This window comes from Staurois parvus, unplaced genomic scaffold (genome assembly GCF_062004578.1).
Source record: "Staurois parvus isolate SC_StPar_1 unplaced genomic scaffold, SC_StPar_1.0 ptg000291l, whole genome shotgun sequence".
NCBI classification, from domain to species: domain Eukaryota; kingdom Metazoa; phylum Chordata; class Amphibia; order Anura; family Ranidae; genus Staurois; species Staurois parvus.
In genome coordinates this window covers 9,586,781-9,612,502 of record NW_028318087.1, presented here as the reverse complement: position 1 = coordinate 9,612,502, position 25,722 = coordinate 9,586,781, and the positions used below count along the sequence as shown (strand labels likewise).

At 41.8% G+C, this 25,722-nt stretch overlaps 2 protein-coding genes across 2 annotated transcripts in view; one reads left to right on the top strand and one right to left on the bottom strand.

Annotated features, from left to right (window-relative positions):
- Positions 1–4,916, bottom strand: part of AP3M1 (adaptor related protein complex 3 subunit mu 1) — a 75,683-nt gene extending 70,767 nt beyond the window's left edge. The window contains exon 1 of the mRNA XM_089682593.1: positions 4,788–4,916. The gene's annotated coding sequence lies outside the window, so the exon portion shown is untranslated. The remainder of the gene's footprint in view (positions 1–4,787) is intronic.
- A 389-nt stretch (positions 4,917–5,305) lies between these two features.
- The window catches only part of ADK (adenosine kinase), a 308,889-nt gene continuing 288,472 nt past the window's right edge, over positions 5,306–25,722 (top strand). The window contains exon 1 of the mRNA XM_089682589.1: positions 5,306–5,533. Within this exon, the coding sequence (XP_089538715.1) occupies positions 5,469–5,533 (65 nt within the window). The 5' untranslated portion in view covers positions 5,306–5,468. The remainder of the gene's footprint in view (positions 5,534–25,722) is intronic.

Sequence of the window (25,722 nt, the reverse complement as noted above, 5' to 3'; positions counted from 1 at the left end):
CCAACAGGTGGGCATGCAGTTGGTTTCCTTATTCCTCACACAATTGCTTTGGCATAGACCACAGTACTGGGCAGGGGCGGAATGACAACTCATGGGGCCCCCGGGCAATAGGGGATCATGGGGCCCCTGTGTCCTTGCCCAAACACAAAAAAGCTTATGAAAAAGGTACCAGGGACATCTCATGGGGCCCCCTACTGACCCCGGGCCCTCTGGCAGTGCCCGAGTTTCCAAATGGTCAGTCCACCCCTGGTACTGGGTTATGTTGGCTTTACAAATGCTAATCTACATTGTTGTCAGGAAGATACAATATATACTTTCAGCAACAATCACCATTGTAATTACATGTGATGGAGATAAAAACAATGGTATCTTTTTGGTGACTTTTAGGAGTTTCTGGTTACAATTCTGAACACACAGGTGTGATCTTGCTTGTGAATAATTATGCAGTCTTACAAGTGGATCACATGCCATAGGCAGTCCCCTTTGCAATTACGTAGGAGTACTTACCTTTTATCCTTTCATGGTTTTGATTATGTAAATTCCCCTTGAATGTGTCTCTGTGCTTGCCACGGGAGATCTGAAGTGGTGTTAAAGTGGTTCTAAACTCTAAACTTTTTTTGAACCCTAATGTATTCACTGAGCTAAGGTAGAAAAAAATCCCCACCAACTCCCCCCCCCCCCCCATTCCTAAACCTACATGTCACCTCTCACTGCTCCAGCTCCATCCCAGCTGAGGCACTACTCTCTTCTCTTTCTTGTTTCACAGGAGACACAAGCAACAGTGGGAGCCATAGGGAGTGGGTGTGTGACTTGCTGTTGTTGTGTGTGTCTATGGATGTACAAAGCCCAGGTCGGGAGAGTGCATACATGCATGCCCCCTCAGCACCCGCCTTGCTGAGGGAGCACTCAGGGGTGGAAGAAGTGGACAGCACTGGGATCACAAAAAAGAGAAGGCAAGCTGCCGCTCTGTTCAATATCATTGCAGAAAGCAGGTAAATATAAAACTCCTTTTGTTTTAAGAAAAGAAAACAGTCTTTAACATAACTTTACCCTATATGGGAGTCTCAGGACAAGTGTAGTGAGCATTTTCTCTGAGTCAAGGAGCAAAGCCTAATCAATTAAATGCTTTGTAATCCTGCCTTTCATCTAGATAAATCCCTCCCTATGCTCTACATAGTCCTGATTTAGTGCCTTCAAAGATACATGCTGTGTTCACCTAGTACAGCCTTCTATAGTGCACAAAACAGAACTGCAGCTATCGGGGAAGAACTGAGAAATCCTACAGCTCCTGAATACAAGGCATTCTAAAAACCCTAAACTAAAGGAATCTGATTGATCGTTCTGGGTTTTTCATATATTTCTGAACAGCTCTAGCAGGTCACCAGTTTATTCTATTTGTTGCTTCCAAACAATTTTAAAGTGCATGAAAAGTCTAAGGCACAACAGCCTATTAATTTAAATGGGTTGCCGTGCCTGTGTTTCATGCAGGAAAAAGGTTCATGCACCATTTTTAAATAGCAGCGGCCAGGAAATTGCATGGTGCTTTTGCAAACACACTGTGGTTTTAGTTGCTTGGGGGTACCATTAAAAATGAATGGCAGCCCCACGCATCAGTATAGAGCAGCGATTTTGGCTGCAGCTGTGGAACCAGCTGCCATTCCTACAACCGCAATGGTGTGAACCTAACCTTACACTAAATTTCTCTTAAACCTAAACTTTTTTTTTTACCTTGGTATGTGTAGCGTGATGGCGCCGCTCCAAGCAGGAGCTCAATAGTCACCTCACCGTTATATAGGGGGAGCAATGTCCACAATAGTTTCCAGTCTTGCATGCATGATGTGAGCAAAGACGCCGCTCTAACCGCTCGTGGAATCTAGTGTAAAGATGGCCTCAGCCTCAGGGGATTGGTCACAGAGGACTCCTTTGTAACTAAGCGCTGTGGGCAGGGCAAAATGTGTCAAGAGGGCGTGGCCCGAGCTACGGCTGAGGCCATCTTTACACTAGATTCCACAAGCAGTTAGAGCGGTGTCCTTGCTCACATCATGTTTTTTTACCTTAATGCATTCCCTGCATTAGGGAAAAAAGTACCCCCCTACCAAACCAGCACAGTGTCCGGCTGCAGCTCTCGTCTCCCCTCCTTCTTGGTCTCACAGGCTACATGAAAAAAAAAGCAGAAGCCATTAACTCCTGCAGCTTTCAGTAAAATTCTGTCAGGAGGGAGCAGGGGGTGTGTCCAACTGTGCTGCACGTGTCTATGGACACACACAGCCCGACTCAGGAGCGTGTCTGCACACATGCCACTATAGCATCCAGACTACTATAAGGGCACATGGAAGAGAAGAGGAGGTAAGTGACTGCTCTATACAACATTTTTGCACAGAGCAGGCAAGTATAAATTCTTTTTAATATTAAAGCGGGAGTAAATGCAGACAAAAAAATCCAGACCCCCCTGTACGGTAACTTCATAATGTGCTAGTATGCATGACACACTAGCACATTATAAAATACTTACCTTGAGATGACGCCCTCCAGCGGTGCACTGTCACCACTCACAGGGCTTCCATCTTCACCTGGTCTTTCTTCTGGGTTCGTGGGCTCTGGCTGTTTGAATAGCAGAGGTGCAAAGATGTCACGTTTAAGAGATATTCCTTGTACCTACAGGTGAGCGGGGATATGTGTTAGTGGAAGGCTCTCTCGGGTGTGGTGGGGGGCTGGTGTTGGTCGGTGTCAGGCTCTCTTCACCAGGGAGGGCGTCTGATTTTTGTGTTGCCTAGGGCAGCAAAAAACCTAAATACACCAATGCCTGTAGGTAAAATTAATATCTCCATATATTTGCTCTTTTTTTCGCTCTGAAGAAATGGCATACCCATGCTGTTCCTTCAGAGCACTGTGCCATAGCATGGGAGTGACATCATAACGGCCCGGCCAATCAGATGGCCAGAGCTCACAAACCCAGAAGGAAAACCAGGTGAAGATGGAAGCCTCTTTAACTGCTCGTGGAATCTAGTGTAACGCGTTTTAAACAGGTTTACTAACATTACTTAAAAAAAAAAAGTTTCCCCCTAATATTACTAACAAAAAAAAAAAGTTTCCCCCTGCAAAGTAATATTATAATGTGCTAGTATGCATTGTATACTGGCACATTATGTGAAACTCGCCTCAGAAACGAAGCCCTCCAGCGGCACACTCTAGGTAAAAATATAAATGAGAGTTTATATTTTTACCTGGCAGTACTAGAGTCGTTGGTTCGAATCCCAAACATGGCACCACCTGCCTGGAGTTTGCATGTTTTCTCTGTGCGGGTTTCCTCCGGGTACTCCAGTTTCCTCCCACAGTCCAAAGACATGCTTGTAGGTTAATTGGATCCTGTCTAAATTAGCTCTAGTATGTGTATGCATGATTGTGAGTTAGAGACCTTAGATTGTACGCCCCTTGAGGGTTAGGGACTGATGTGAGTGTACAATATATATGTAAAGCGCTGTGTAAATTGATGGCGCTATATAAGTACCTGTAATAATAATAATAATAAAGAATACTACCACTTTACCCTAGGTTCACATCTGTGCGGGTGCTGCCACTGCAGATCCACATGAAAATCCATGCAGCCACACCACCCACACAGAGAAATGCGGACCCGCGGGCGGGTGCCATTAGTTCTAATGGCATGCCGCTCGCACTGGAAAACGCAACCAAACTGGGAACCGAGGTTCCCGTGCGGGCTGCATTTTCCAAAGAAGTGCAGGGACTTCTTCCCTGCGTGTCCGGGGCATGGGAGTCCATTCAAATGAATGGGCTCTCGTGCCCATGCAAAACGCGTCCCGCATGGCCACATAGATGTGAACCGGGGGTTAAGGTAAGTCCTTCATATTGCGCTAGTATATGATGCGTACGAGTACATAATGACATTACCTTGAAGGGGATATTTTTTAAAGCTGCAGTTTACTACCACTTTAACCTATACAGGAGTCTCAGCACAAATGAAATGATCCTTTTAAACTCATCGAGGAATTTTGGTCCTTTAGATTGAATCCATTATCTTGGAACAATTCTCTTGAATGTCTACAGATATTTGTTCTCCCCTGTCACGGGTGATATCGCTTGAAATGCAGAGCAAACAGGACACCTTGGGCCTTTCCAAGACAAACCTTGATACATTTCTGGGCTAGGATTGCTAAATTCAACAAGATTCTATAAGAATTTCCAGGAATGTGTGTCATCCTTGGGCACCTCAAAAGCCTATATTCAAGTAGTACGGGTGCGGTTCTCCATATGATTCATACAGAGCTGAGCCCAAAGAAAGAAGGTGAAGAGAAACCCCAAATGTTACACTTGTTCTCGGAAGGAGAGGTGGGGAAACTTCTGCTGAAAGGGGAATTCCCCTCCCTCGGAGAGATTTCCTCTAACTTCCTGTTGCATCTCTGGGACAGGAAGTGAAGGGAAATTTCCCCAATGGTACACAGATTACAAAGGGAAGGTAACCTCTCCCTGTCCATACTTTGTACAAAGTCTGACCTATAGCTACACAGAAGGTGTGTAGGATAGTGTACATTCCAAACATGTTCTGTGTGGACACCAAGCTGTCTGCTTCATCTCCACAGGCTGGATCTATACCTCACAAACACCTGCACCGACTTGTGAGAACTACAGGAGAGCTCTCCAACTCCTTCTCCCACAGATAAAAGTCACTTATTGAGACAAAGACACATTCTCCGGTGTTAGATACACATAGAACGACGTCACACAACAAGCACACTCACACACACACTCAGAACTGGACGATAAATTACCGAAACCAATCAATAGGGACCAGCAGGAAGTGAGCAGCTCTCCTAATCTTCCTGACACATCATCCAGCCAGTGCTGCCTCAACAAAGATGGCGCCCAGGGCCCCGCCACTCCGCCCCTGTCTTCAGCGCTGCCTGATGAAAACTTTGTAGCTGCGTTGCCTCTGTTAAAAAAAAAAAAAAAAACCTATAAGGAATTCGAACTGCGGCTAGCTAGTATTCTAAGCAAACTACGTTCTGGATGAGGTGTTCTTTTCCCACATCAGGCTACAGCAGCCTGATTTATACTTTAATAATGAAGGGCGGCTTGTGTTCGTCAAATACCTTTGGTTATAAAGGCTGCCGTAGCAATGTGTGAGTATTATTGATCAAGGTGTTTGAATGGCAAAAGCCCGGTAACACATAGCTGGCGTTCTAGTCATACATCAAAATAGGCACCTACACGGACTGCTAGTGTCTTAGTGGAAGGGGTTGCTAGGCGACCAGGCTCGGGTGACGCCCCTCAAGGGGGCGGTATGCAGCCTGAGGGGGGCAGCGGAGGGAAGTGAGCGGAGATAGGAGGAGAGCGGTGACTAGTGTGAGGGGACGGACGGAGCACGTTGTCACGCCGTACCGGCGGCTGTACAGTAGTAGCGCGCAGTCAGCTCTCCTCCAGGTAGAAGCACGTCTCTGTAAGCGGGCAGCATGAAGGTGGCATCAGAAGAACCCCAGGCTAAGAAGCAGAAGCTGGAGGAGAAGGCGGCTCTGAGGTAACTGGTAGTAGCCCGCCAGTCTGGACACGTTCAGTTCCCATGCATGTGGGGGCAGAGCACAGCCCGCTCCTTGTGTGGAGGAATGTGCCTGGGGGGCAGGACACTGCCCTGAGCCTGCACTCCATGTCCATACCATGGACACACACTCCCATCTCTGCATCCCACATGGCTGCCATTATGGCCATTTGTATTTATCTGCAGTTTGTAGTAAAATAATACCACGTGGTGTCTTTGTTCAGGCACTTCCTGTTATAAGGTGACAACGCTGTGCCCGACTCCTACTTCTTCTCCTGTGTAGTCACCTAGGCTTTTGACGGCAACTGCAAGCAGCCAGGCTATACACATCACACAGGAATGGTTCACTGGTGTCAGAGGGGGAGACCTGCGCTGAGCAGCTAAATAATTGGACATGGCTTGATTACATATTTAAAGGCTAAGTTCCTTTAAGAAATGCACTTTTTGCAGGCAAAAAAAGCATTTTTTAAAAATGTATTAGGAGCCTGTAAAGCATTGTGCTCATTACCAGTGGATCCCGGGCAGTGGTGCATTTAGGCCTTGTGCTGCCCTAGGAAACACAAATTTTCTGCCCCAGAGACAGTGACCAACACCCCTCCCCTCCTGCTGTGGAGAGAGCCTGACATTGATTAACAACACCCCTACCCCCCCACCTGGGAGAGCCTTCCACTACCGCCCTCCCCAGCAAAAGAGAGACAGAGACACTCATCTTCATAGCTCCAGACATCCCCAGGAATGAGTCAGGCTTTACATACACCATTAAGCAGCCTCTCTCGAATCCCATCTGGTTCCCATGGTGCGCATATCCCTTCTTTCATCTCTTCTTCTGGGAGGAGGTGCTGCCCGCTTAAAAATGCCGTCCTAGGCAAGTGCCTTGTGGTAAATATTCCCCTGATCCTGGGTGCAGTGTGCAGCTCCTGCAGGCTGTTGGTGTCGGTGTCTGCCAGTACCTCTGCTATTGGCAAGCAGTTACTGAATGACGGGACGCTGAATGGACTAGGGGAGAGCTCATGAGCGCCCTCATAGTTCACTGACCATTACAAGCTGTCAGCTGCAATGGAAAACAATACTTGTAGGCATTCATTCGCTGAACTCTAAATGAATGATGCAGTCGTGGGCGGAGCCCCGTGCGGCCATGTTCTTGTCAAATTATGACAGCGGGTGAGGGGAATGGATCCCTGGCCCGCTGTCACTGGGCTGGAGAGCTGAAGGCGTGTAATATGTTCACAAAGGTGAATGTATCCTTTTAACCCCTTGACATCGGTGCCTCCCAGCCCTTTAAGGGTTTCAGGAGGCAGGGCGGGGGTTTAAGGTCATCTGATTCGCCGTCACATGATCGGGAAAGGTCCTGATCAAAAGAGATCAGGACCTTTCCGTGAGTACCGGACATGTGTGCTGGGAGCACGCAGGGTGCATGCTCTCAGCACATATGTTTTTGTTAATTGCAAGCAAATACGCGGCCGCTCGGTGTCCAGGCCCAGACGCCGGGAGGCTGCACATTTGCGTGTGGACGGCGTGAAGAGGTTGAAGGATAAGTTGACCTTTCAATAAATGTTACATCCATATTTCGGGTGTAACATGTTATGAAAGCACTGTCCCCGCTCACTCTGCTTTGACAGCTAGCAGGGGATCAATGTTTAAAAAACCGTGGCCGTGCAGGGCTCCGCCCACCCGCCCGGCCGAGTCACTCATTTACAGTCCTCTGTGAATGAGAAACTACAAGTTTCAACAGCCTTAGCAGTTGTCGGCTTGTAGTGCTCAATGAACTGCCACGTTGCTGTGGAGCGCCGTGGTAGTTCATTGAATCTTCCTGTCAGTATACCATCTTGCTCGTTCATCCCTTATAGGCAGATGTACTGACAGGTGTGAAAACAAATGCAACTCGGAAAGCTTCTTAATGGAAATCTTCATTGGTTACATCAATACAGGATCCATAAACTGATGCGTTTCGTCTTCACAAAGCCTTTCTTAGTATCATGCTATGAATAAGGCTTTGTGAAGCCGAAACGTGTCAGATTTTTGGATCCTGTATTTATGTAACCAATAAAGATGTCCATTAAGAAGCTTTCTGAGTTGCCAGCTACTTGTATTGTGGATACTGACAGGTCTACAGGAGACCTACACGACACCAGCAATCTGCTGATCGCTGGTGCAATGCTTTCCAGGTTCCTGTAGCAAAAAAATAATAAATGCACATTTTTTTTTTTTTTAGCTGCAAAAAAAGTGCATTTATTATTTTTTACCGAAAGGGGAACTTATCCTTTAACCACTTGCCTGTCAAGGTATGTTTATTAATGGTATGGTAGACAAGGGGTTAAATCAAGCTCAAAGCTGCTGCCGCCATGAACTGGGTACTGGCTTTAAAGGACAAGTTCACCTTTAGTAACATGTTACACCCATATTTAAGTTACTAATACAGCAACCCCGCACCCTGCGGTCCCCCACTGTGACAGAGGGCTGGGATCCTCTCCTTTCACCCACCAGCACAATTTAAAAACCGTGCAGCTGGGCAGGGATCTGCTTACATAACTTCATTCGTTTCCACAGATCTGTGGGTGAATCTACTACAAGTGCTGTCTGCCACTGTGGCATATGGCTTGTCATTCTCAATGAACTGGAAGGACACTTATGAATGCTCCTGTAGATCGATTTCCTGCAATTCAGTAACTGTATGCCCCCTACCGGCTGTACTTTGAGCCTGTGAGAGCCTGTCATTTACTTGTGATCTGCTGGTCGTGGTTGCAATTCTCTGCAAGATCCTAAAAAAATAAATATACATGTACTAGTACTTTTTTTTTACCTTCAAAAAAATGTGCATTTATTATTTTTTTTTTCAACTTAACTTATCCTTTAAGAACTAGTGAAGGGCATTGTAATTAAAGTGATCTCGGCAGCTCTGGAGCCACCTGATCACATTTATGAAGCTAACAAAGTGAATAACCCCCCCAGTCAGCGTTACCCGTTCCACGGGGGAGCCCGGGACACAGAAGACCTCTTATAATGTATTATGTCTCATCAAGGGTCACAGCTAGTGTAGCTGAGGATGCAGCTATTTCAGCATGATCTGTGCTGGAATAGCTGCATAAAGAGTCACCTTCCCATGCTATCACATGTCATAGAGGCTTTCTTGGTCTCCTTGTATTAGCAATGAATTAAAGCCATGTTAGAAAAAAAAAATTAAAGCACCCCTATACAGACAGCATATAAAAAATCTCAGCGCAGGGCGAGCATGGGTATGTAACATAAACTACGCATAAAGGGAGGTGGTATTTCGAATGCCATAGTGAGAGCAATAATTCTAAGACCATAATTCAGGGTTAACTCTAAACTGACAACCTATATGGGCTTTTAAAGCCTTGTGTAAAGAATTTTGGTACCATGGGTTTTTACGATGCTATGGTTTTTTAGCTTGATTAATTTGGTATCCACTCATCGCAACCCCATCTTTTATATTTTACAATTGGGTGTTTTATTGTGTTTGTTTGCATTAAATTCATTTTAGTATTTTTTTTTTTCTTTAAAACGTGCATTTTATAAATAGCTATGGAAAAATTGTGTGACATAAAAAAAAACTGCAACTACCACCATTTTTGTTTTTTGTTTTTTTTTTCCAGGGCTACTGCTTTCAGAAAATATATACTTTGGGGGGAGGAGAGGGAGGTTTACAGTAATTTCTAGCAAACACTGCAGATTCTATAATGTGTTTAAAAAAACAAAAAGCCCAGTGAACAAGTGGTTAAATCCGTATTAAACTTGAAAACAAAAATGTAATCTATTGCAGCTTATCAATCATTAGATGTGGCAGTTGCATTAGTTTTCTCTCCTTAGGCTTTTTTCCTTTTTCACCTGTGATCCTGCCAGTAACACAACTCCTATCTTAAGCTGGTCATACACTAGTGGAACGAACATTTGTGCAAGCATTCGTAAATTCTCTTCAGTACATTCGACAATGACTGTTGTTGTTTAATTGTACTTCAAAATGTCATTTGCTTTTATATTCCGATTTGGAATGAATGGAATTTCCTGATGAGAACCACTTGCGCTGTTAATTTGTTTGAGAAAACTGTTCCTTTCTGCTAGTTTGAATTTTCTTGCTTCTGTGGATGTAAATGAATGTCAATTTGAGCATGCTAGAAATTCAGACAAATGTTTCTGAAACCAAAGTTTTTGAACTAAATGTTACCAGTGTATGGTCCGTTTTACAGTGTCTCCTTTGTGGGTGGAGGAGCAATGGGGAAATCTTTTGGGAAGAAGTATTGTCAATCTTGGGGGAGTGTAGTGTTAGATGTACTGGCAGATTTATATGGACTTGACTAACAAATTAAATCCAAACTCCATCCAACACTTTATAAGCAGTTACAGCAAGCAGTTTGTTTCCTTTTTAGGATAAAGGTTTTACATAAATGACTAAAATGTGATCATTGTAAGCGCCCCACCCTGTCAGTGGTAAATATAGTTTGTCTTGGCTCACACGGTCCTCATGCGCTCTTGACGTTTTTACAGCTGCTGTTTTTGGCTTTTGATGTTTTGTTTTTTTTCTACAGCCAGTAAACCCCCCAGCATGTTATCCTGTGTTTCCATGCACACACAGACTGTAATCAATGGCTGGGAAAAAAACCCAGAACTAGTGGGTCTCTAGAGGTCTAGAGGAGCTTTTTAGCTGTAAAAATGCTCTAACGCTGAAAAACACAGCAAAACGCCGCAAACCAGTGTTTTTGGGTTAACCCCCCCCCCCCCGCTAAACACAAATGCGGAAAGCGCTGCTAGTTCCGGCTAAACGATAATGTAAAAAAAAAAAGCTGATAAACTCAAGTTTTTAACATGACTTTACACAGCTAACGTTACCAGTGTTCTCAAAATGTCAAGTTTGCATGAGGGCTAACTGCTAATTTTTCTGGACTGTTTGGTCTGTTGAAGTAAATTGAAAAATAGCAGATTTACTGGCTGGATCATCAGGTAAAATTAAGCGAATAATAGCCGATAAATGTAGTAATTGCATCTAAGAATTGGTAAGCTGCAATATAATCGATTTTTGTGTAATGTTACTTCAACATCTTTGTATCAACGTTCCCATTACATCCTATAGATTACACAAAGTTAAGAATTGCTGTGACTTTAAAGCGGTACTAAACTGCAAGTTAAAAAAAAAAAATTCCCCCCTGCAAGGTAATATCACAGCGTGCTAACATGCATCGCATTCTAGCACATTATTAAAGTGGTTGTAAAGGCTCAAGGTTTTTTTTACCTTCATGCATTTAATGCAAGAAGTTAAAATACCTTCTGTGTGCAGCAGTGCCCCCAGCCCCCTCAATACTTAGCCATTGGCTCCCACTGCTGTCAATTAAAGCCAGTCAGCCAATGAGGAGAAAGGGGGGCCAAGCCACAGCTCCATATATGAATGGACACTCGGAGCAGCGGGTGCCCCCATAGCAAGCTGCTTGCTGTGGGGGTACCCGACAGACAGGAGGAGCCAGGAGAGCCTGTGTGGAACCCAAGAAGAGGAGGATCCAGGCTGCTCTATGCAAAACCACTGCACACAGTAGGTAAGTATAGACATGCTATTTTTTTAAAAAAAAAAATGAACCTTTTAGAATCGCTTTAAGGATTTGCCTTTAAAACAAAGCTCTCCAGTGGTGCCCTGTCAGGGCTTCCATCTTTGCCCGGTCTTCTTTCCAGGTTCGTGAGCTCCGGCCGTCTGACTGGCTGAGCCGCGATGATGTCGCTTCCGTGCATGCGTGCGGGAGTCCTGGGCCTCGGCACAGTGCTCTGAAGGAACGACACGGGTATGCCATTCCTTCAGAGAGCATGTGCCGGCTATCAAAAAGAGCCAGTATCTCCTGAACGGTGCACATTTAGGAGTTATTCATTTTACCTACAGGTAAGCTTTATTATTCGCTTACCTGTAGGTAAAAGTATTAAATAAGATTTTACTACTACTTTAAGGGTTCCAACAGAGACATATCAATCTGCCATGTTCCATTAAAAATCATAATTTGTACTAAAAAGGAAGTGCAATAAATGGCACCCAAATACAAAACCCATGAGTTAAAAGTAGTGCTCCTCCTAGCTTGTATCATACACCACTATGTTGTAAATGTTCTGATCCTATTGATACATAATTATAATGCTGGTATACATGCAACAATGATGAAAGACCTAATGAACCCCAATTCTGCCTATTACACTGAAATGGTATTCAACTGCTTCAGGAGTCAGTATACATTGTTGCAATGATATGCAATTATTGCTGGAATGCATCTGTATAGGCAGAAGGAGACCAACAGTGCTGACATGCAACAAAGCATATGAAAAACATTTGATACAGAGTACTTTAGACAAATCGTATTTAGATTTGGATTTACTTCTACTTGAAGTGGCTCAGGACATCAGTTCTTTTGTGGTTTGTTTGTAATGAGAATTTCTGCATGTTGCCATATGGGTCAGCTTTTTAGTAATGCCAGTGATTTGGATTGATATCAGTTTTCATTTGTATGGCATGGTGCCATGTTCTTCTCTGACCTTTTAGGTCCTATTCACACCAGCCTGTACACTAAAATGCATGCTTTGTTTAAGGTTGGTGGGGGAGGCGCGATATGTCATAACCACACATTCCACTGTTTGCGTTTTTTTTTTGTTTTTTTTTCCGCTTGTCATTCACGTTGAGAATATGGAGAACTGCACATGCATATAGGGTTACACTGATAGCAGTTATTAATATTATACAGTATTTATAAAGCGGCAACAGTTCGCTCAGCGCGGTGCAGATACTAAGTACTCGTGCAAATGCTTCGACACCTGAGACCAACACCTTTTTGTATGGAATCAAATTGCAAAAATCTGTTTTTTTTTTTAATTTAAATCGTTTTTTTTTTATTTAAATCGGATTTTTTTAAACAAAATGCTTTTTGAGGAAAATATATTACCATCCAAAGGTTATTCCATCATGAAATAAAGATTAGTTTTTTAATTATGTAGAATAATTTTGGTAAATAAATTCCATTAATCCATTCACAATGTCATGCTCTTCCAGAGGTTTTTGTAAGATTATTGGGCAGTTTCTCTGCCTACAAGATATTATCACAGATGTTTGGTTTACTTTTGCAGTTCTCAAAACTGAATTTGACTCAGCGGAGATCACATGCTTCTTCTTCACAGCAAAAATGTTATAACATGAACAGAGTTAAGAAAAAGACCTTAATCCTAACTTCTACAAACCTATGAATACAGAATCAACCCCTTCAGTGCTAAGTTTCAAGAAGTTCAGTGAATAGAATAGAAACAATATTTTTCTGATTGTTTGGAGTGGAATAGATCTGCACAAGAAGAAAGTGAAACGAAGTGTGAGGAGGAAGGGGCTGACAGTCTAAGTTTCTTAAAATATATATATTTGTTTAGCCAAATTAGTTAACAAACATGGATGTTTGTTTAAGCAAATAACATATGCTGGAATGTTATTGTTTCAGTTGAATAAATCTATTTAAATTGTTATTAAGGTAATGATTATTTTTCTCCTTCCTAAGTACAACAGAAAAGTTGTCCAAATATGAAAGATTAACCTATTAAATTGGGGATAAAAAAACTAATATGAAAAGTTTATAAGTAGGTAATAGAGCGCTGGGAGTACATAGGTGAAGCAGCTAGCATAAAAGGTAACCTTGGGACCCAGATAGAAACATGAAAAATAAATATGCAGCGCTTTTGAAATTAAATATGAACAAGCATAAAAAACAGAACATGAACAGCATAACTGCATGACAAATTCAGTCCATATTGCATGGTGCGATAAAGTGATAGGTGCAATTGTCCCAATAATTCATGTTCAGAGAAATTCGTGACTCTTGTGATCTCGTGATTTGTACAAATAATGCACTAACCAGATAGCGCAACCAATGCGCATGGAGCAATTAAGACCCGCTCCTGGTGCTCTGGACTTGTAGTATTAGGAGGATGTCATCTGCAGGTTTGGCCACCAGATGTCATCAATCCAGGTATATGGGTAAGTCATCCACCAGAGAGATCATCAGCGGGGGAGGGGGTGATCATGCATCATTCCCAAATGGACGTAACCTTCAAAAGCGGGCTCCCATAACATAGATGAGACCCAGAGAAGCCTCTGATAGTGTAGTATGTTTATTAAGTAAAAACTTACACCAGATACAATTGGAGGAAAAAAAACTTACATCAAAGCAAGGTCAGGCCACCAGGGTGTCAATCAGGATGGCTTAGTGGTATGCATACACAGGTCAAGGGCACCTCCCTAACGCGTTTCGTGTGCAAAACACTTCCTCAGAGGGAGTGTGCCCGTGATAAATGATAAGCAGTATCATTTATCACGGGCACACTCCCTCTGAGGAAGTGTTTTGCACACGAAACGCGTTAGGGAGGTGCCCTTGACCTGTGTATGCATACCACTAAGCCATCCTGATTGACACCCTGGTGGCCTGACCTTGCTTTGATGTAAGTTTTTTTTCCTCCAATTGTATCTGGTGTAAGTTTTTACTTAATAAACATACTACACTATCAGAGGCTTCTCTGGGTCTCATCTATGTTATGGGAGCCCGCTTTTGAAGGTTACGTCCATTTGGGAATGATGCATGATCACCCCCTCCCCCGCTGATGATCTCTCTGGTGGATGACTTACCCATATACCTGGATTGATGACATCTGGTGGCCAAACCTGCAGATGACATCCTCCTAATACTACAAGTCCAGAGCACCAGGAGCGGGTCTTAATTGCTCCATGCGCATTGGTTGCGCTATCTGGTTAGTGCATTATTTGTACAAATCACGAGATCACAAGAGTCACGAATTTCTCTGAACATGAATTATTGGGACAATTGCACCTATCACTTTATCGCACCATGCAATATGGACTGAATTTGTCATGCAGTTATGCTGTTCATGTTCTGTTTTTTATGCTTGTTCATATTTAATTTCAAAAGCGCTGCATATTTATTTTTCATATAATATGAAAAGTTGTTGTTCTAAAAATCTTCATCTACTTGCATATTAAAGTTATACCAGCAAGAATTAGTCTTTATGTAGAAAACTATGATTTAAATCAAGCCTTACTGACTAGTGATTTAAATCCGTTTGATTTAAATCAAATCCACCCTGAATTGCACCATAAAGAATCGCATGTGATTTGAACTGCAATTGTGCTACTTCAGCTGAAGTAGCAGTGTGATTCCTGTGAGTCCAGAGGCAGAGAGTACAGAAAATTATCAGCTTCACAAGATTTCAGGTGTGATCAACTGCTATTTTTATTAGGTCCGTTGAACAAGGGCAAAATAAAAATATATATATTTTTTTTCAATGGTATATTTAACACATTCAGAAAATCTTATTTGTTGCTTCAAAAGGCATTTAAAGTGTATGTAACTAACACATTTCACTTAGCTAGTGAACTGCTAATGCTATTCAGAAAGCTAAGAAAAAAACCAAACAAATGTTAATTGCATTCCTTTAGTTTAGTATTTTTAGGCAGGCCACACATGTTGCTATTTTCTTTCCTGCAGCCATGAGTCTACACGGAGCTACTCTGTTCTCCTGGTGGGGGAGAATACAGTGATTACTGCTAGCTGCTATCATAACCACTAGCCGTGATCGCACGCAAAATCCGACAATGCTGGTTGTACCCAAGTCGTACAACAATCAACCTGCCCATAGATGGTTTGAATATCGTGTGTGTACAATGTACAGTGGGGATCGAAAGTTTGGGCACCCCAGCTAAAAATTTGTATTAATGTGCATAAAGAAGCCAAGGAAAGATGGAAAAATCTCCAAAAGGCATCAAATTACAGATTAGACATTCTTATAATATGTCAACAATAGTTAGATTTTATTTCCATCATTTACACTTTCAAAATAACAGAAAAAAAAAAAATGGCGTCTGCAAAAGTTTGGGCACCCTGCAGAGTTAATATCTTGTACTGCCCCCTTTGGCAAGTATCACAGCTTGTAAACGCTTTTTGTAGCCAGCCAAGAGTCTTTCAATTCTTGTTTGAGGTATCTTTGCCCATTCTTCCTTACAAAAGTCTTCCAGTTCTTTGAGATTTCTGGGCTGTCTGTCACGCACTGCGCTTTTAAGGTCTATCCATAGATTTTCAATTATGTTGAGGTCAGGAGATTGTGAAGGCCATGGCAAAACCTTCAGTTTACGCCTCTTGATGTAATGCCCCGTGGATTTCGAGGTGTGTTTAGGATCATTATCCATTTGTAGAAGCCATCCTCTCTTTAACTTCAGCTTTTTCACAGATGGCATCAAGTTACCATCCAAAATTTGCTGAAAATTTATTGAATCCATTTTTCCTTCTACTCGTGAGATGTTCCCTGTGCCACTGGCTGCAACACAACTCCAAAGCATGATTGATCCAACCCCATGCTTAACAGTTGGACAGAGGTTCTTTTCATTAAATTCTGTGCCCCTTCTTCTCCAAACGTACCTTTGTTCATTCCGGCCAAAAAGTTCAATTTTAACCTCATCGGTCCACAGAACTTGTTTCCAAAATGCGTCAGGCTTGTCTATATGTTCATTTGCAAAGTTCAAATGATGATTTTTGTGGTGAGGACGTAGAAGAGGTTTTCTTCTGATGACTCTTCCATGAAGACCATATTTGTACAAGTATCTCTTTATAGTGGAATAGTGTACCACAACTCCAGTGTCTGCCAGATCTTTCTGGAGGGATCGTGCAGTCAAACGTGGGTTTTGAATTGTTTTTCTCACAATCCTGCGAGCTGTTCTGTCTGATATTTTTCTTGGTCTTCCAGATGTTGCTTTAACTTCCACTGTTCCTGATGACTGCCATTTCTTAATTACATTCCGAACAGAGGATATTGACATCTGAAAACGCTTTGCTATCTTCTTATAGCCTTCTCCAGCTTTGTGAGCGTCAACTATTTTCAGTTTCAGTTTTCTAGACAACTGCTTAGAAGAACCCATGGTGCTGATTGTTGGGGCAAGGTCAGATGAGTCTGGGCATTTAAAACCTTTGAGATTGACATCACCTGGTCTTCCCAGACGCTGATTGAGAACAATCCATGACACTGGCAGGTCTCAGCTTTGCAAAGGGGGCAGTGCATGCTATAAATTCTGCAGGGTGCCCAAACTTTTGCAGACGCCATTTTTTTGTTTTCTGTTCTTTTGAAAGTGTAAATGATGGAAATAAAATCTAACTTTAGTTGACATATTATAAGAATGTCTAATCTGTAATTTGATGCCTTTTGGAGATTTTTCCATCTTTCCTTGGCTTCTTTATGCACATTAATACAAATTTTTAGCTGGGGTGCCCAAACTTTCGATCCCCACTGTTTATGTAAAGCACTGCATAAATTGACGGTGCTATAGAAGGAGCTGTAATAAATGAAATAAAATCTTGGCCGGTCCCTGCTGAACCTGCTGAGGTTTGAACCATCTGTGGCTGGCTTTAGAATGCCTTTTATTCTGGAGCTGTAGGTGCTTACGGCTGCAGTTCTGTTCTGTGAACTGTAAGAAGGCCGTAGTAGGTGAACATAGCTTTTATCTCTGCAGGCACTGAATCAAGACTATGAAGAAAGAGTGCATAGGTAGGGATTTATCTAGAAAGGCAACTGTCTGAAAAAAAGATAACATGTGGGATTACTGAGTGGGTAAGCTGTGCTCCTTGGGTCAGGGAAAATGCAGGATTTTCACATGTGCCTAGAGTGTACTTGATTTGAACACCTCTTTCTGTAGGGGTTTTGAGAAGAGCAGCTGATTTCTAAAAATCCTTGACCTCCTTTGCTAAATTGGACTGACACATACTGCAGAGAAGTGTTATTTTACTCCTCTAGTGTAACTTTGTAACTGTAGAGCAGTGGTTCTCAACCTGTGGGTCACGACCCCTTTGGGGGTCGAATGACCCTTTCACAGGGGTCGCCTAAGACCATCGGAAGACACATATTTCCGAAGGTCTTAGGAACTGAGACACCGCTCCTCTATCTGTCTCCAGGCGGGTCCGCCCACATGCAGCTACACCCACATACGAGTACCCGGCGTGATAACATCATTGCGCCAACCCCATCACGTACACCCCGTAAAAATACAGGTGTATGTGACAGGGTTGGCGCCATAATGTAATTATGTGGACCAGTCACACGTGTAGAAAGCAGCTACTGTGTAGAAAGCTGCTACTGTGTTGAAAGCAGCAGTATTGGAGGTAAAATGACACTTCATGAATTCTAATTACTGGGTAAATGTAAAATCATCAAATACTGCAAACAATATTTGTGATTAATCACTGCTTTAATTATGTTCAATTTATAACAATGAAAATACATCCTGCATATCAGATATTTACATTACGATTCATAGTAGTAGCAAAATTACAGTTATGAAGTAGCAACAAAAATAATTTATGGTTGGGGGTCACCACAACATGAGGAACTGTATTAAAGGGTCGCGGCATTAGGAAGGTTGAGAACCACTGGTATAGAGTCATGTTCCCAAACACAAATTCCTAGGGAGTAGCCGTTGTATACTCTGCCTTTTCCCTTCTTTCACACTTCAGAGAAAGTTGTGGGTTAAAAAAAACACACACACTCCCCTAAGTGGCTGCATTTACTCCCCCACCACCTCCAAGACCAAGAGGCAAGCGATCAAAGAGTGCTGATTGCTCAGTTCTCGGTCTTCATTGATCAGAGAGCCGTGACTGTCAGTCACCAGCTCTCTGCTCTGCCCTTCCAGTGCTCACTGGGCTGTGGAAGGGACAGGAGTGGCTGGCTCAGTCTCTCAGCAGCATGCTGGAGAGGCTTGGCCAGCTGCTGGGCATCCATCTAGGCAGATCCTATTGTTGGGATCCCCACAGAGCTTTTACCATCTTTGTGGCGTCAGCTGGCTTTAGCTCGTGGTCGGCTGAATCTGGGTCACAGGAGTGCAGAACTAAGTACACGCCTGTGACCCACTGCTGTAAACTGATACGTTTTGCAGGAGAGCTTGTTCTTTTGGAAAAAAAAAGGCTTACTGACCAGATCGCCCAATGAAACTAGAGCGCCTAAAAAAAGAAAACAAATGAAGCCATCACATCAAAGAATTGATAATGGAGATTGAAATTTATCTGCAATATAATGTTTGTTTTTCAGTTTTATACCACTTTAAATAAAGAAGCCTGTAATACTGTGTCCTGTTAGCCATTGCTAGGAGAGAAAAAAATCTGTAAACATGTAACCTTTTAATGTCTTTACTGGAAATATTCAGAGGATAAGCTTTTGAGAATACTTGGTTCTGTTCATCAGTTGAACATCACTCTCAAACTGTGCTTCATATTTGATATAACGGGGAATTTTTATAAAGCAGTAAATTGTGACAGTCCCGGATCATTCTCAAGTAGTTAATCATGCCATGTAATTTCAAATTCATGCTCCAATAGAATTCATCAGCAGTGAACAATGTGAATTTGTCCTTGGCATGGATAATAATGTTGGGATTATGGTGCCATCTACTGGAAAAATATAGATCAGCAGCTATTTTACTAATTAGTAATCTTTTGGAAATATGTTTCCCAATATGATTTACTAGCAGGGTAGGCTTGATTTAAATCATAGTTTTCTACATAAAGACTAATTCTTGCTGGTATAACTTTAATATGCAAGTAGATGAAGATTTTTAGAACAACAACTTTTCATATTAGTTTTTTTATCCCCAGTTTAATAGGTTAATCATTCATATTTGGACAACTTTTCTGTTGTACTTAGGAAGGAGAAAAATAATCATTACCTTAATAATAACAATTTAAATAGATTTATTCAACTGAAACAATAACATTACAGCATATGTTATTTGCTTAAACAAACATCCATGTTTGTTAACCAAAATATATATATTTTCAGAAACTTAGACTGTCAGCCCCTTCCTCCTCACACTTCGTTTCACTTTCTTCTTGTGCAGATCTATTCCACTCCAAACAATCAGAAAAATATTGTTTCTATTCTATTCACTGAACTTCTTGAAACTTAGCACTGAAGGGGCCGATTCTGTATTCATAGGTTTGTAGAAGTTAGGATTAAGGTCTTTTTCTTAACTCTGTTCATGTTCTAACATTTTTGCTGTGAAGAAGAGGCATGTGATCTCCGCTGAGTCAAATTCAGTTTGAGAACTGCAAAAGTAAACCAAACATCTGTGATAATATCTTGTAGGCAGAGAAACTGCCCAATAATCTTACAGAAACCTCTGGAAGAGCATGACATTGTGAATGGATTAATGGAATTTATTTACCAAAAAAATTAAACATATACAGCCTTATTCTACATAATTAAAAAACGAATCTTTATTTCATGATGGAATAACCTTTGGATGGTAATATATTTTCCTCCAAAAAGCATTTTACTTAAAATAAATCCAATTTAATTAAAAAAAAAAATCTGTTTTTTTTTATTTTTTTTTTTAAAAAAATCATTGATTTTTATCCACCCCGTTTACTAGTGATGTGTAGTAACTAATAACTAAAAATAATTATAATAAACAATTGCACAGTAGCCACTAAGCCTAATGTTTTCCGCATAAACAAACAAGCTGCAATAGCGAATGCAGTATTGTATATCTGTTAACATGTCAATTTATTGGCACAACCAATATGTTTGTGCCAAGAACTTTGTGTGTGTGTATATAATATATATTTTACCTTCATGCAATATATGCATGCAGGTTAAAAAAAAAAAACCCTCTGTATGCTACGCCCCCCTCAGCGCCCCCTCATACTTATCTGAGTCCCCAGCTGTCCTGGGACTCCCTCTCATTTGTTGGGACAACAGTAGGAGCCATTGATTTCCGTTACTGTCAATCACAGCCAGTGAGCCAATAAGGAGAGGACGAGGGGCAAGGCAGAGGCGTATGGATTCACAGAGCCATGTTCAGTAGCGAGCACGCACTAGTGCCCGCATAACAGGGCCAGGAGCACCGGATTGGAACCAGCAAATAAGAGGGCCAGGGCTACTCTGTGTAAAACCGAACCTTTTTTAATATCACTTTAATTACAAAAAAAGGACTTGTCACCAGGCAGACAATGAGAATGCCAACATATGATTCTCCTGGGACATGGGCCACAAACTTGGCTTGAGATTTTACAATGATATTTTCCAAACAATTGTGTACAAATAATTATAATTTCCGGACCAGTGACGTAACCGTATGTTGCTGGACCTGCGGTTGTTATACTGGAGATGGTACTGCCTGTAAGCATCACCCTGGTACCAATTTTTTATTTTTTTTTCCCTTTTTCTTTTTGTTTTGTTATTGTGTTTTTAGAGCTGGTGGTTGGCCCTCCTGTACAAGCAATCCGAGCGGCTAACTAGCTCAGTTGGCTGTACAAGTAGTGGGAGGGGACTGTTTACATCTGACTACCTCCAATCCGGTCTGCCTACACAGAAAACAGATCCTCCTGTTTTTTAGTGGATTGGAGGTAAGCGGGTGTAAACGGACGCAAGCCTGTTTACACCGGTCCATAGGGATGAATGAACTGTCGGGTCCGCCTGCGAAACTGATAGGTGGACCTGAGTGGAACGGTTGTGTGAAAGAGGCCAAACCATGCAAGTAAATGTTACTCAAACGTTAACATGTACAGGATACAGAGCACTTTTATGCCAGATTTGCTTTAGTAATTGAGAAAATCCTATAAGTGGTAGGTGCATCTAGTGGTGACTGTGAAACCAGTGGTCAGAGAAACCGTATATAAAATATTCATACCTGGTCACCTGCCTGATAACTTTTTTTTTTTTAGCTATGGTATATAGTGTCTTCATTTGTTGGCAGACATTATTTTTATATAGTGATGATAGGGTCACTTTAAGATCTATTTGTGGAGTCTGCCCAAATTGTTGTCTGTCGATCATGGGTGTGGTCAGCCTGGTGCATATGTGGTTTTTAGAGTTTCACTTCTCTTGCCATGACGGGAGTGTTCTCAAATGCTACCCTCCACCCATAGCATGTTCTGCAATTTTTATCTAAAATTCAGTAGGATGAGTGGTCTGGGGTCCAAAGATAACCAATTTCGATACTAGTCCGAGGTGCAAAAGAAGACCCTTTTTACAAAAGACTCCTTTCATGTGTACACCTCGGAGTTGACTTGGAATTATTTTTGTTGGCCTTTTAATTTACTATTTATTCGATGACTTGAGTCATGTAGGGCATAACTAGCCCCCCTCCGTGTTTTTTTTTTTTTTTGATGGTCCTGTCCAGCTTTTGAAATGAAAAGGGACCCCAACGCGTGAATTATTTTCAGGGTGTCAGAAGATTTTTGTCAGTAAATTGCATTGATCATGTTTGTTTTATTTTTTTAATGTGGGTGAAATGACTTAATATATAACCAGCATGGATGGAGGGTGTCATTGCTGACCACTTCATAATGCTAGCTGCCTGGCATACAAGGTTTGCACTGACCTGGAACAAGTATGCATAGAAGTCCCACCTACATATTCTTGATTACTAACTGAGGTACTGAAGCTCTAAAGCCTGTGTCCTTATGAAAGCCAGGTAACTAGCTTGAGAAAAATAAGAGGTCGGCAAATGTCGCTTCTAAATGGATATCTTGAGAAGTAACTAGCTGGCATGAATCAAATCTGAGACCTCGGCCTTGGTGGACAAAGTTGCACTCATTGCTGTGATGGTTTGATCCAAAAACTACATTACTACTATTTGCCTTTAACCCTACAAGGCCCCTATCATGGGTTCAAGAGAAAGTCAAGTAATGGACAAAAGAAAAAGGTTAGTGTTTGCTGCCAGTGGAAAGCTTTCTTTTGTTCTATTTCCTTTTTAACCCTAAAGGAAGCCTGTCAATGTAGAATATGGGACCTGCACTGCTGATTTTCTTTTAATGGTGTATAATTGGAGATATGCTAAGCAACTTTAAAGTGTTACTAAACCCAGGACCCTGCATTCACTATATCTGGGCTCCCACAGTACACAGAACATGGAAGTGCAATTATTTTAGTAAATATAAACTGCTAAATACCTTTTCTCATTAGCAGTTAGAGCAGTCTTGCGACTTCAGCAGAGCACTGGTTAAAGCTTGTAGGAGGATGCAAAACCCCCAACTTCTGTCTGGACAGTACTGATTGCCTTGTGCTGATCACATGCACTCTCCCAAGAAAGAAAAAAAAACCCTCTAGCAATACACACTAAACTGAGCATGTGCATGTGGCTATGGATTCAGTCTCATCAGGTGGACATTTGAACAAGAGGAGGGGCAGAGAAAATGGGATCAAATGGCCTTTTTACACAATGCAAAGGATTAACCTCTTAGGTTCCACAGTGAGTATAACAAGCATGCTTTACTGCATATACAGACGGATTTTACTGTTGTGGGTTTAGTAACACTTTAATTGCTCTCCACCAAGTTTTAGGGTTCATGCACACGAGTGCAGAGGTGTGTACGCCATACAAGAGTTGTTTGTCTATGCTTGTGGATTTCCTAGTTCTACTTGAATATATATTTATTTTTTGGCATGTGGAAGAGGGAGACTTAAAGCAGAGCTCCACCCAAAAGGGGAAATTCCTCTTTAAAGTGGTAGTAAACCGCAAAAAAACCAAAAAACCTCCCTACAACTAGGAGCATAATGTGCTAGTATGCATCACATACCCTCAAGGGATTCTTTTTCCCTAGGTGCATTATTTTACATTTTAGAAACATTTAAATGGCAATTTCCACATATCCAGCAATGCCAGATCATGTTCCATGTTACAGACATCTCCCGGGATATCAACCTTGTTGCACACCTTTGTTGTCATCAGCAAAAAGACATTACCTTACCCAACAAACCTTTAGCTAGATCACTTGTATATAGATTACATAGAACAGGACCTAGTACAGAGCCTTCGGGTACACCACTAGTGACTGGTTTCTGTTCCCTCCTTTAACCACATTTATAACCACACTCTGGTATCTATCCTTTTAGCCAGCTGCATATCTACTGAACCACCCAAGGGCTAGTCATAGCTTGTGGAACGTATTAAAGGCTTACCTGTAGTTAAAACATAAAAAAAATAGACTTTATTTCTACTTTAAGTACTGGTCCCCTGCTCCCCGTGAGGAATTGGCATCTTTGGGGAGGCAGGTACCAGAGGTTGAACTAAAAAATTCAGATCCCTGCATCCTTGCAGACTATGTTGATGCTACACTTGTATTCTGACAGCAGGGATTCTCCCCTTCCCATCAGAATACACTGATTGGCGCTGTGGGCGTTGGCTGAAGTGGCTGATTAAATGTTTTTTCAGCAGAAGCCGATCTGACACTCAGCTTCTGTGGAACAGAGAGGGGTACACATGGTTTTGAAATTTTGATTCATGTATACCCAGCTTTATGTCCAACATGACTCAAACCCGCTTTTGCAGCAAGTCTCACTGTTGGCTCCTGAGAGATACATGTAGCCAGCAAGTGATTTATCCCAACTGTAGTATTGAAGATTGAGGCTCATGAAAAACATGGGTACCAATCTGTATTAACTAGTTGCTGACCGCAGATAGCTAAATGATGGCTGCACTGTGGCCGGCCAGTTCTGGGAGGCCATCATATGACGTCCTCCCAGAACGCGCTCTCGTGCACTTGGCAATCTCCGTCATCGATATGTCCTACGGACACAGCTGATCACATGATGTGGTAAAAGGCCAGGCACAGCGGCCTTTTACCACGTGATCAGCCGTGTCCAATGACATGCTGATCACCGGGAAATGTAATTGCTGGTTCTCGGCTGCACTTTCCTCACGCTGTCAGAGCGTGAGGAAAGTACTGCCGAGAACCGGCAGTTGTCAGAGACGTGATCGGCACCAATCATCTGTGCCCTGAAGATTGGCGCCGCCCAGTCAGTGCCACCTCATTAGTGCTGCCAATCAGTGCTGCCTATCAGTGCAGCCTCATGAACGCACATCAGTGAAGGAGAAAAATTACCTGTTTGCAAAATGTTATAATAGAAACAAAGAAACTTTTTTTTTTTTTTGTAGCGCAAAAAGTAAAACGCCCAGTGGCAAGTAAATACCACCAAAAGAAAGCTCTGTTTTTGTGAGAAAAAAAATGGGTATAATGTTGCATGACCGCGCAATTGTCATTCAAAGTGCAACAGCGCTGAAAGCTGAAAATTGGCCTGGTAAGGAAGGGGGTACAAGTGCCCGGTAGACAAGTGGTTAAACTATCAACAGAGTAAACCTGAAGTGTCAAAGTGAATAAAGTGCGTGACTTCAAGTAAAAAGGGTTACTTTGTTGATATTTTTAGCAAACGTTGTGTATTAACATTCATTTTGATTAAGATTAGTTTGTATATAATTACTGCTGCTATCTGTACAGATTGTGGACTGGGTTTATATTTTGTTTTTTTGGAGGATGACTTCAAAATAGGTTTGCCTGGATGAACAAATACACACTGTTGCAGAGGTTACAGATTACATAAATGCCATGAGATGAACTTGGACTTCTGCCCCCCTAGAGTGCAGGCTGTTCCAGCCAGCAAGAGCACAGAAAAAATGGAGGGCACAGTGAGAGCTCATATAAATAAACAAGTGCTGTTCAAAATGTTAGCATCACTTACTGGATGTTAAGAAAAAAAAAAACTGTATGATATTTAAAGAACCTACAACCTGTATTGAAGTCAGAGAACATAACTGCTCAAGGAAACATTTTTATCTTTATTTTCCTAAAACAAACTGTTTGTCGTTGCTCAGAAGGAGACTAGAAAATGTGCTTGCTGCTGAATGACAATCCAGTCTGGCTGTTTGACCTGTTATGTCACAATGAATTGACTTCAGTATAGTTAGTAGCAAAGTGAGTGCTATTATTCTGATGTGTGCTGCCCACTTTGAGCTGAAGTTATATACAATATATACACACCATGAGAAGAATATCACACTACAGTAACCGTTCTGTGTTGTAGTACTTCCCAAGTAATATGGATGATGAGGCCATATCCAACAGACTCCTAAAACACTTTTTTTTTTTTTTATTTGTTAAATTTATAAAATTGCACTTTTAATCCTATCCTACAAATGTATAATTCCACAGAACATTTCCTCCAGAAATTGCCTACCACATTTGCGCTTCCAGAGTAAATTTACCCCTACACCCACATTTTCTTGTAATATACTCTGTAATCAAAACTACACTTTCAAGTCTGCATCCGAAATTTGTTTTACCAAAATAACACCAATTTAAAAACAATTATGCTTTTATTTTTTA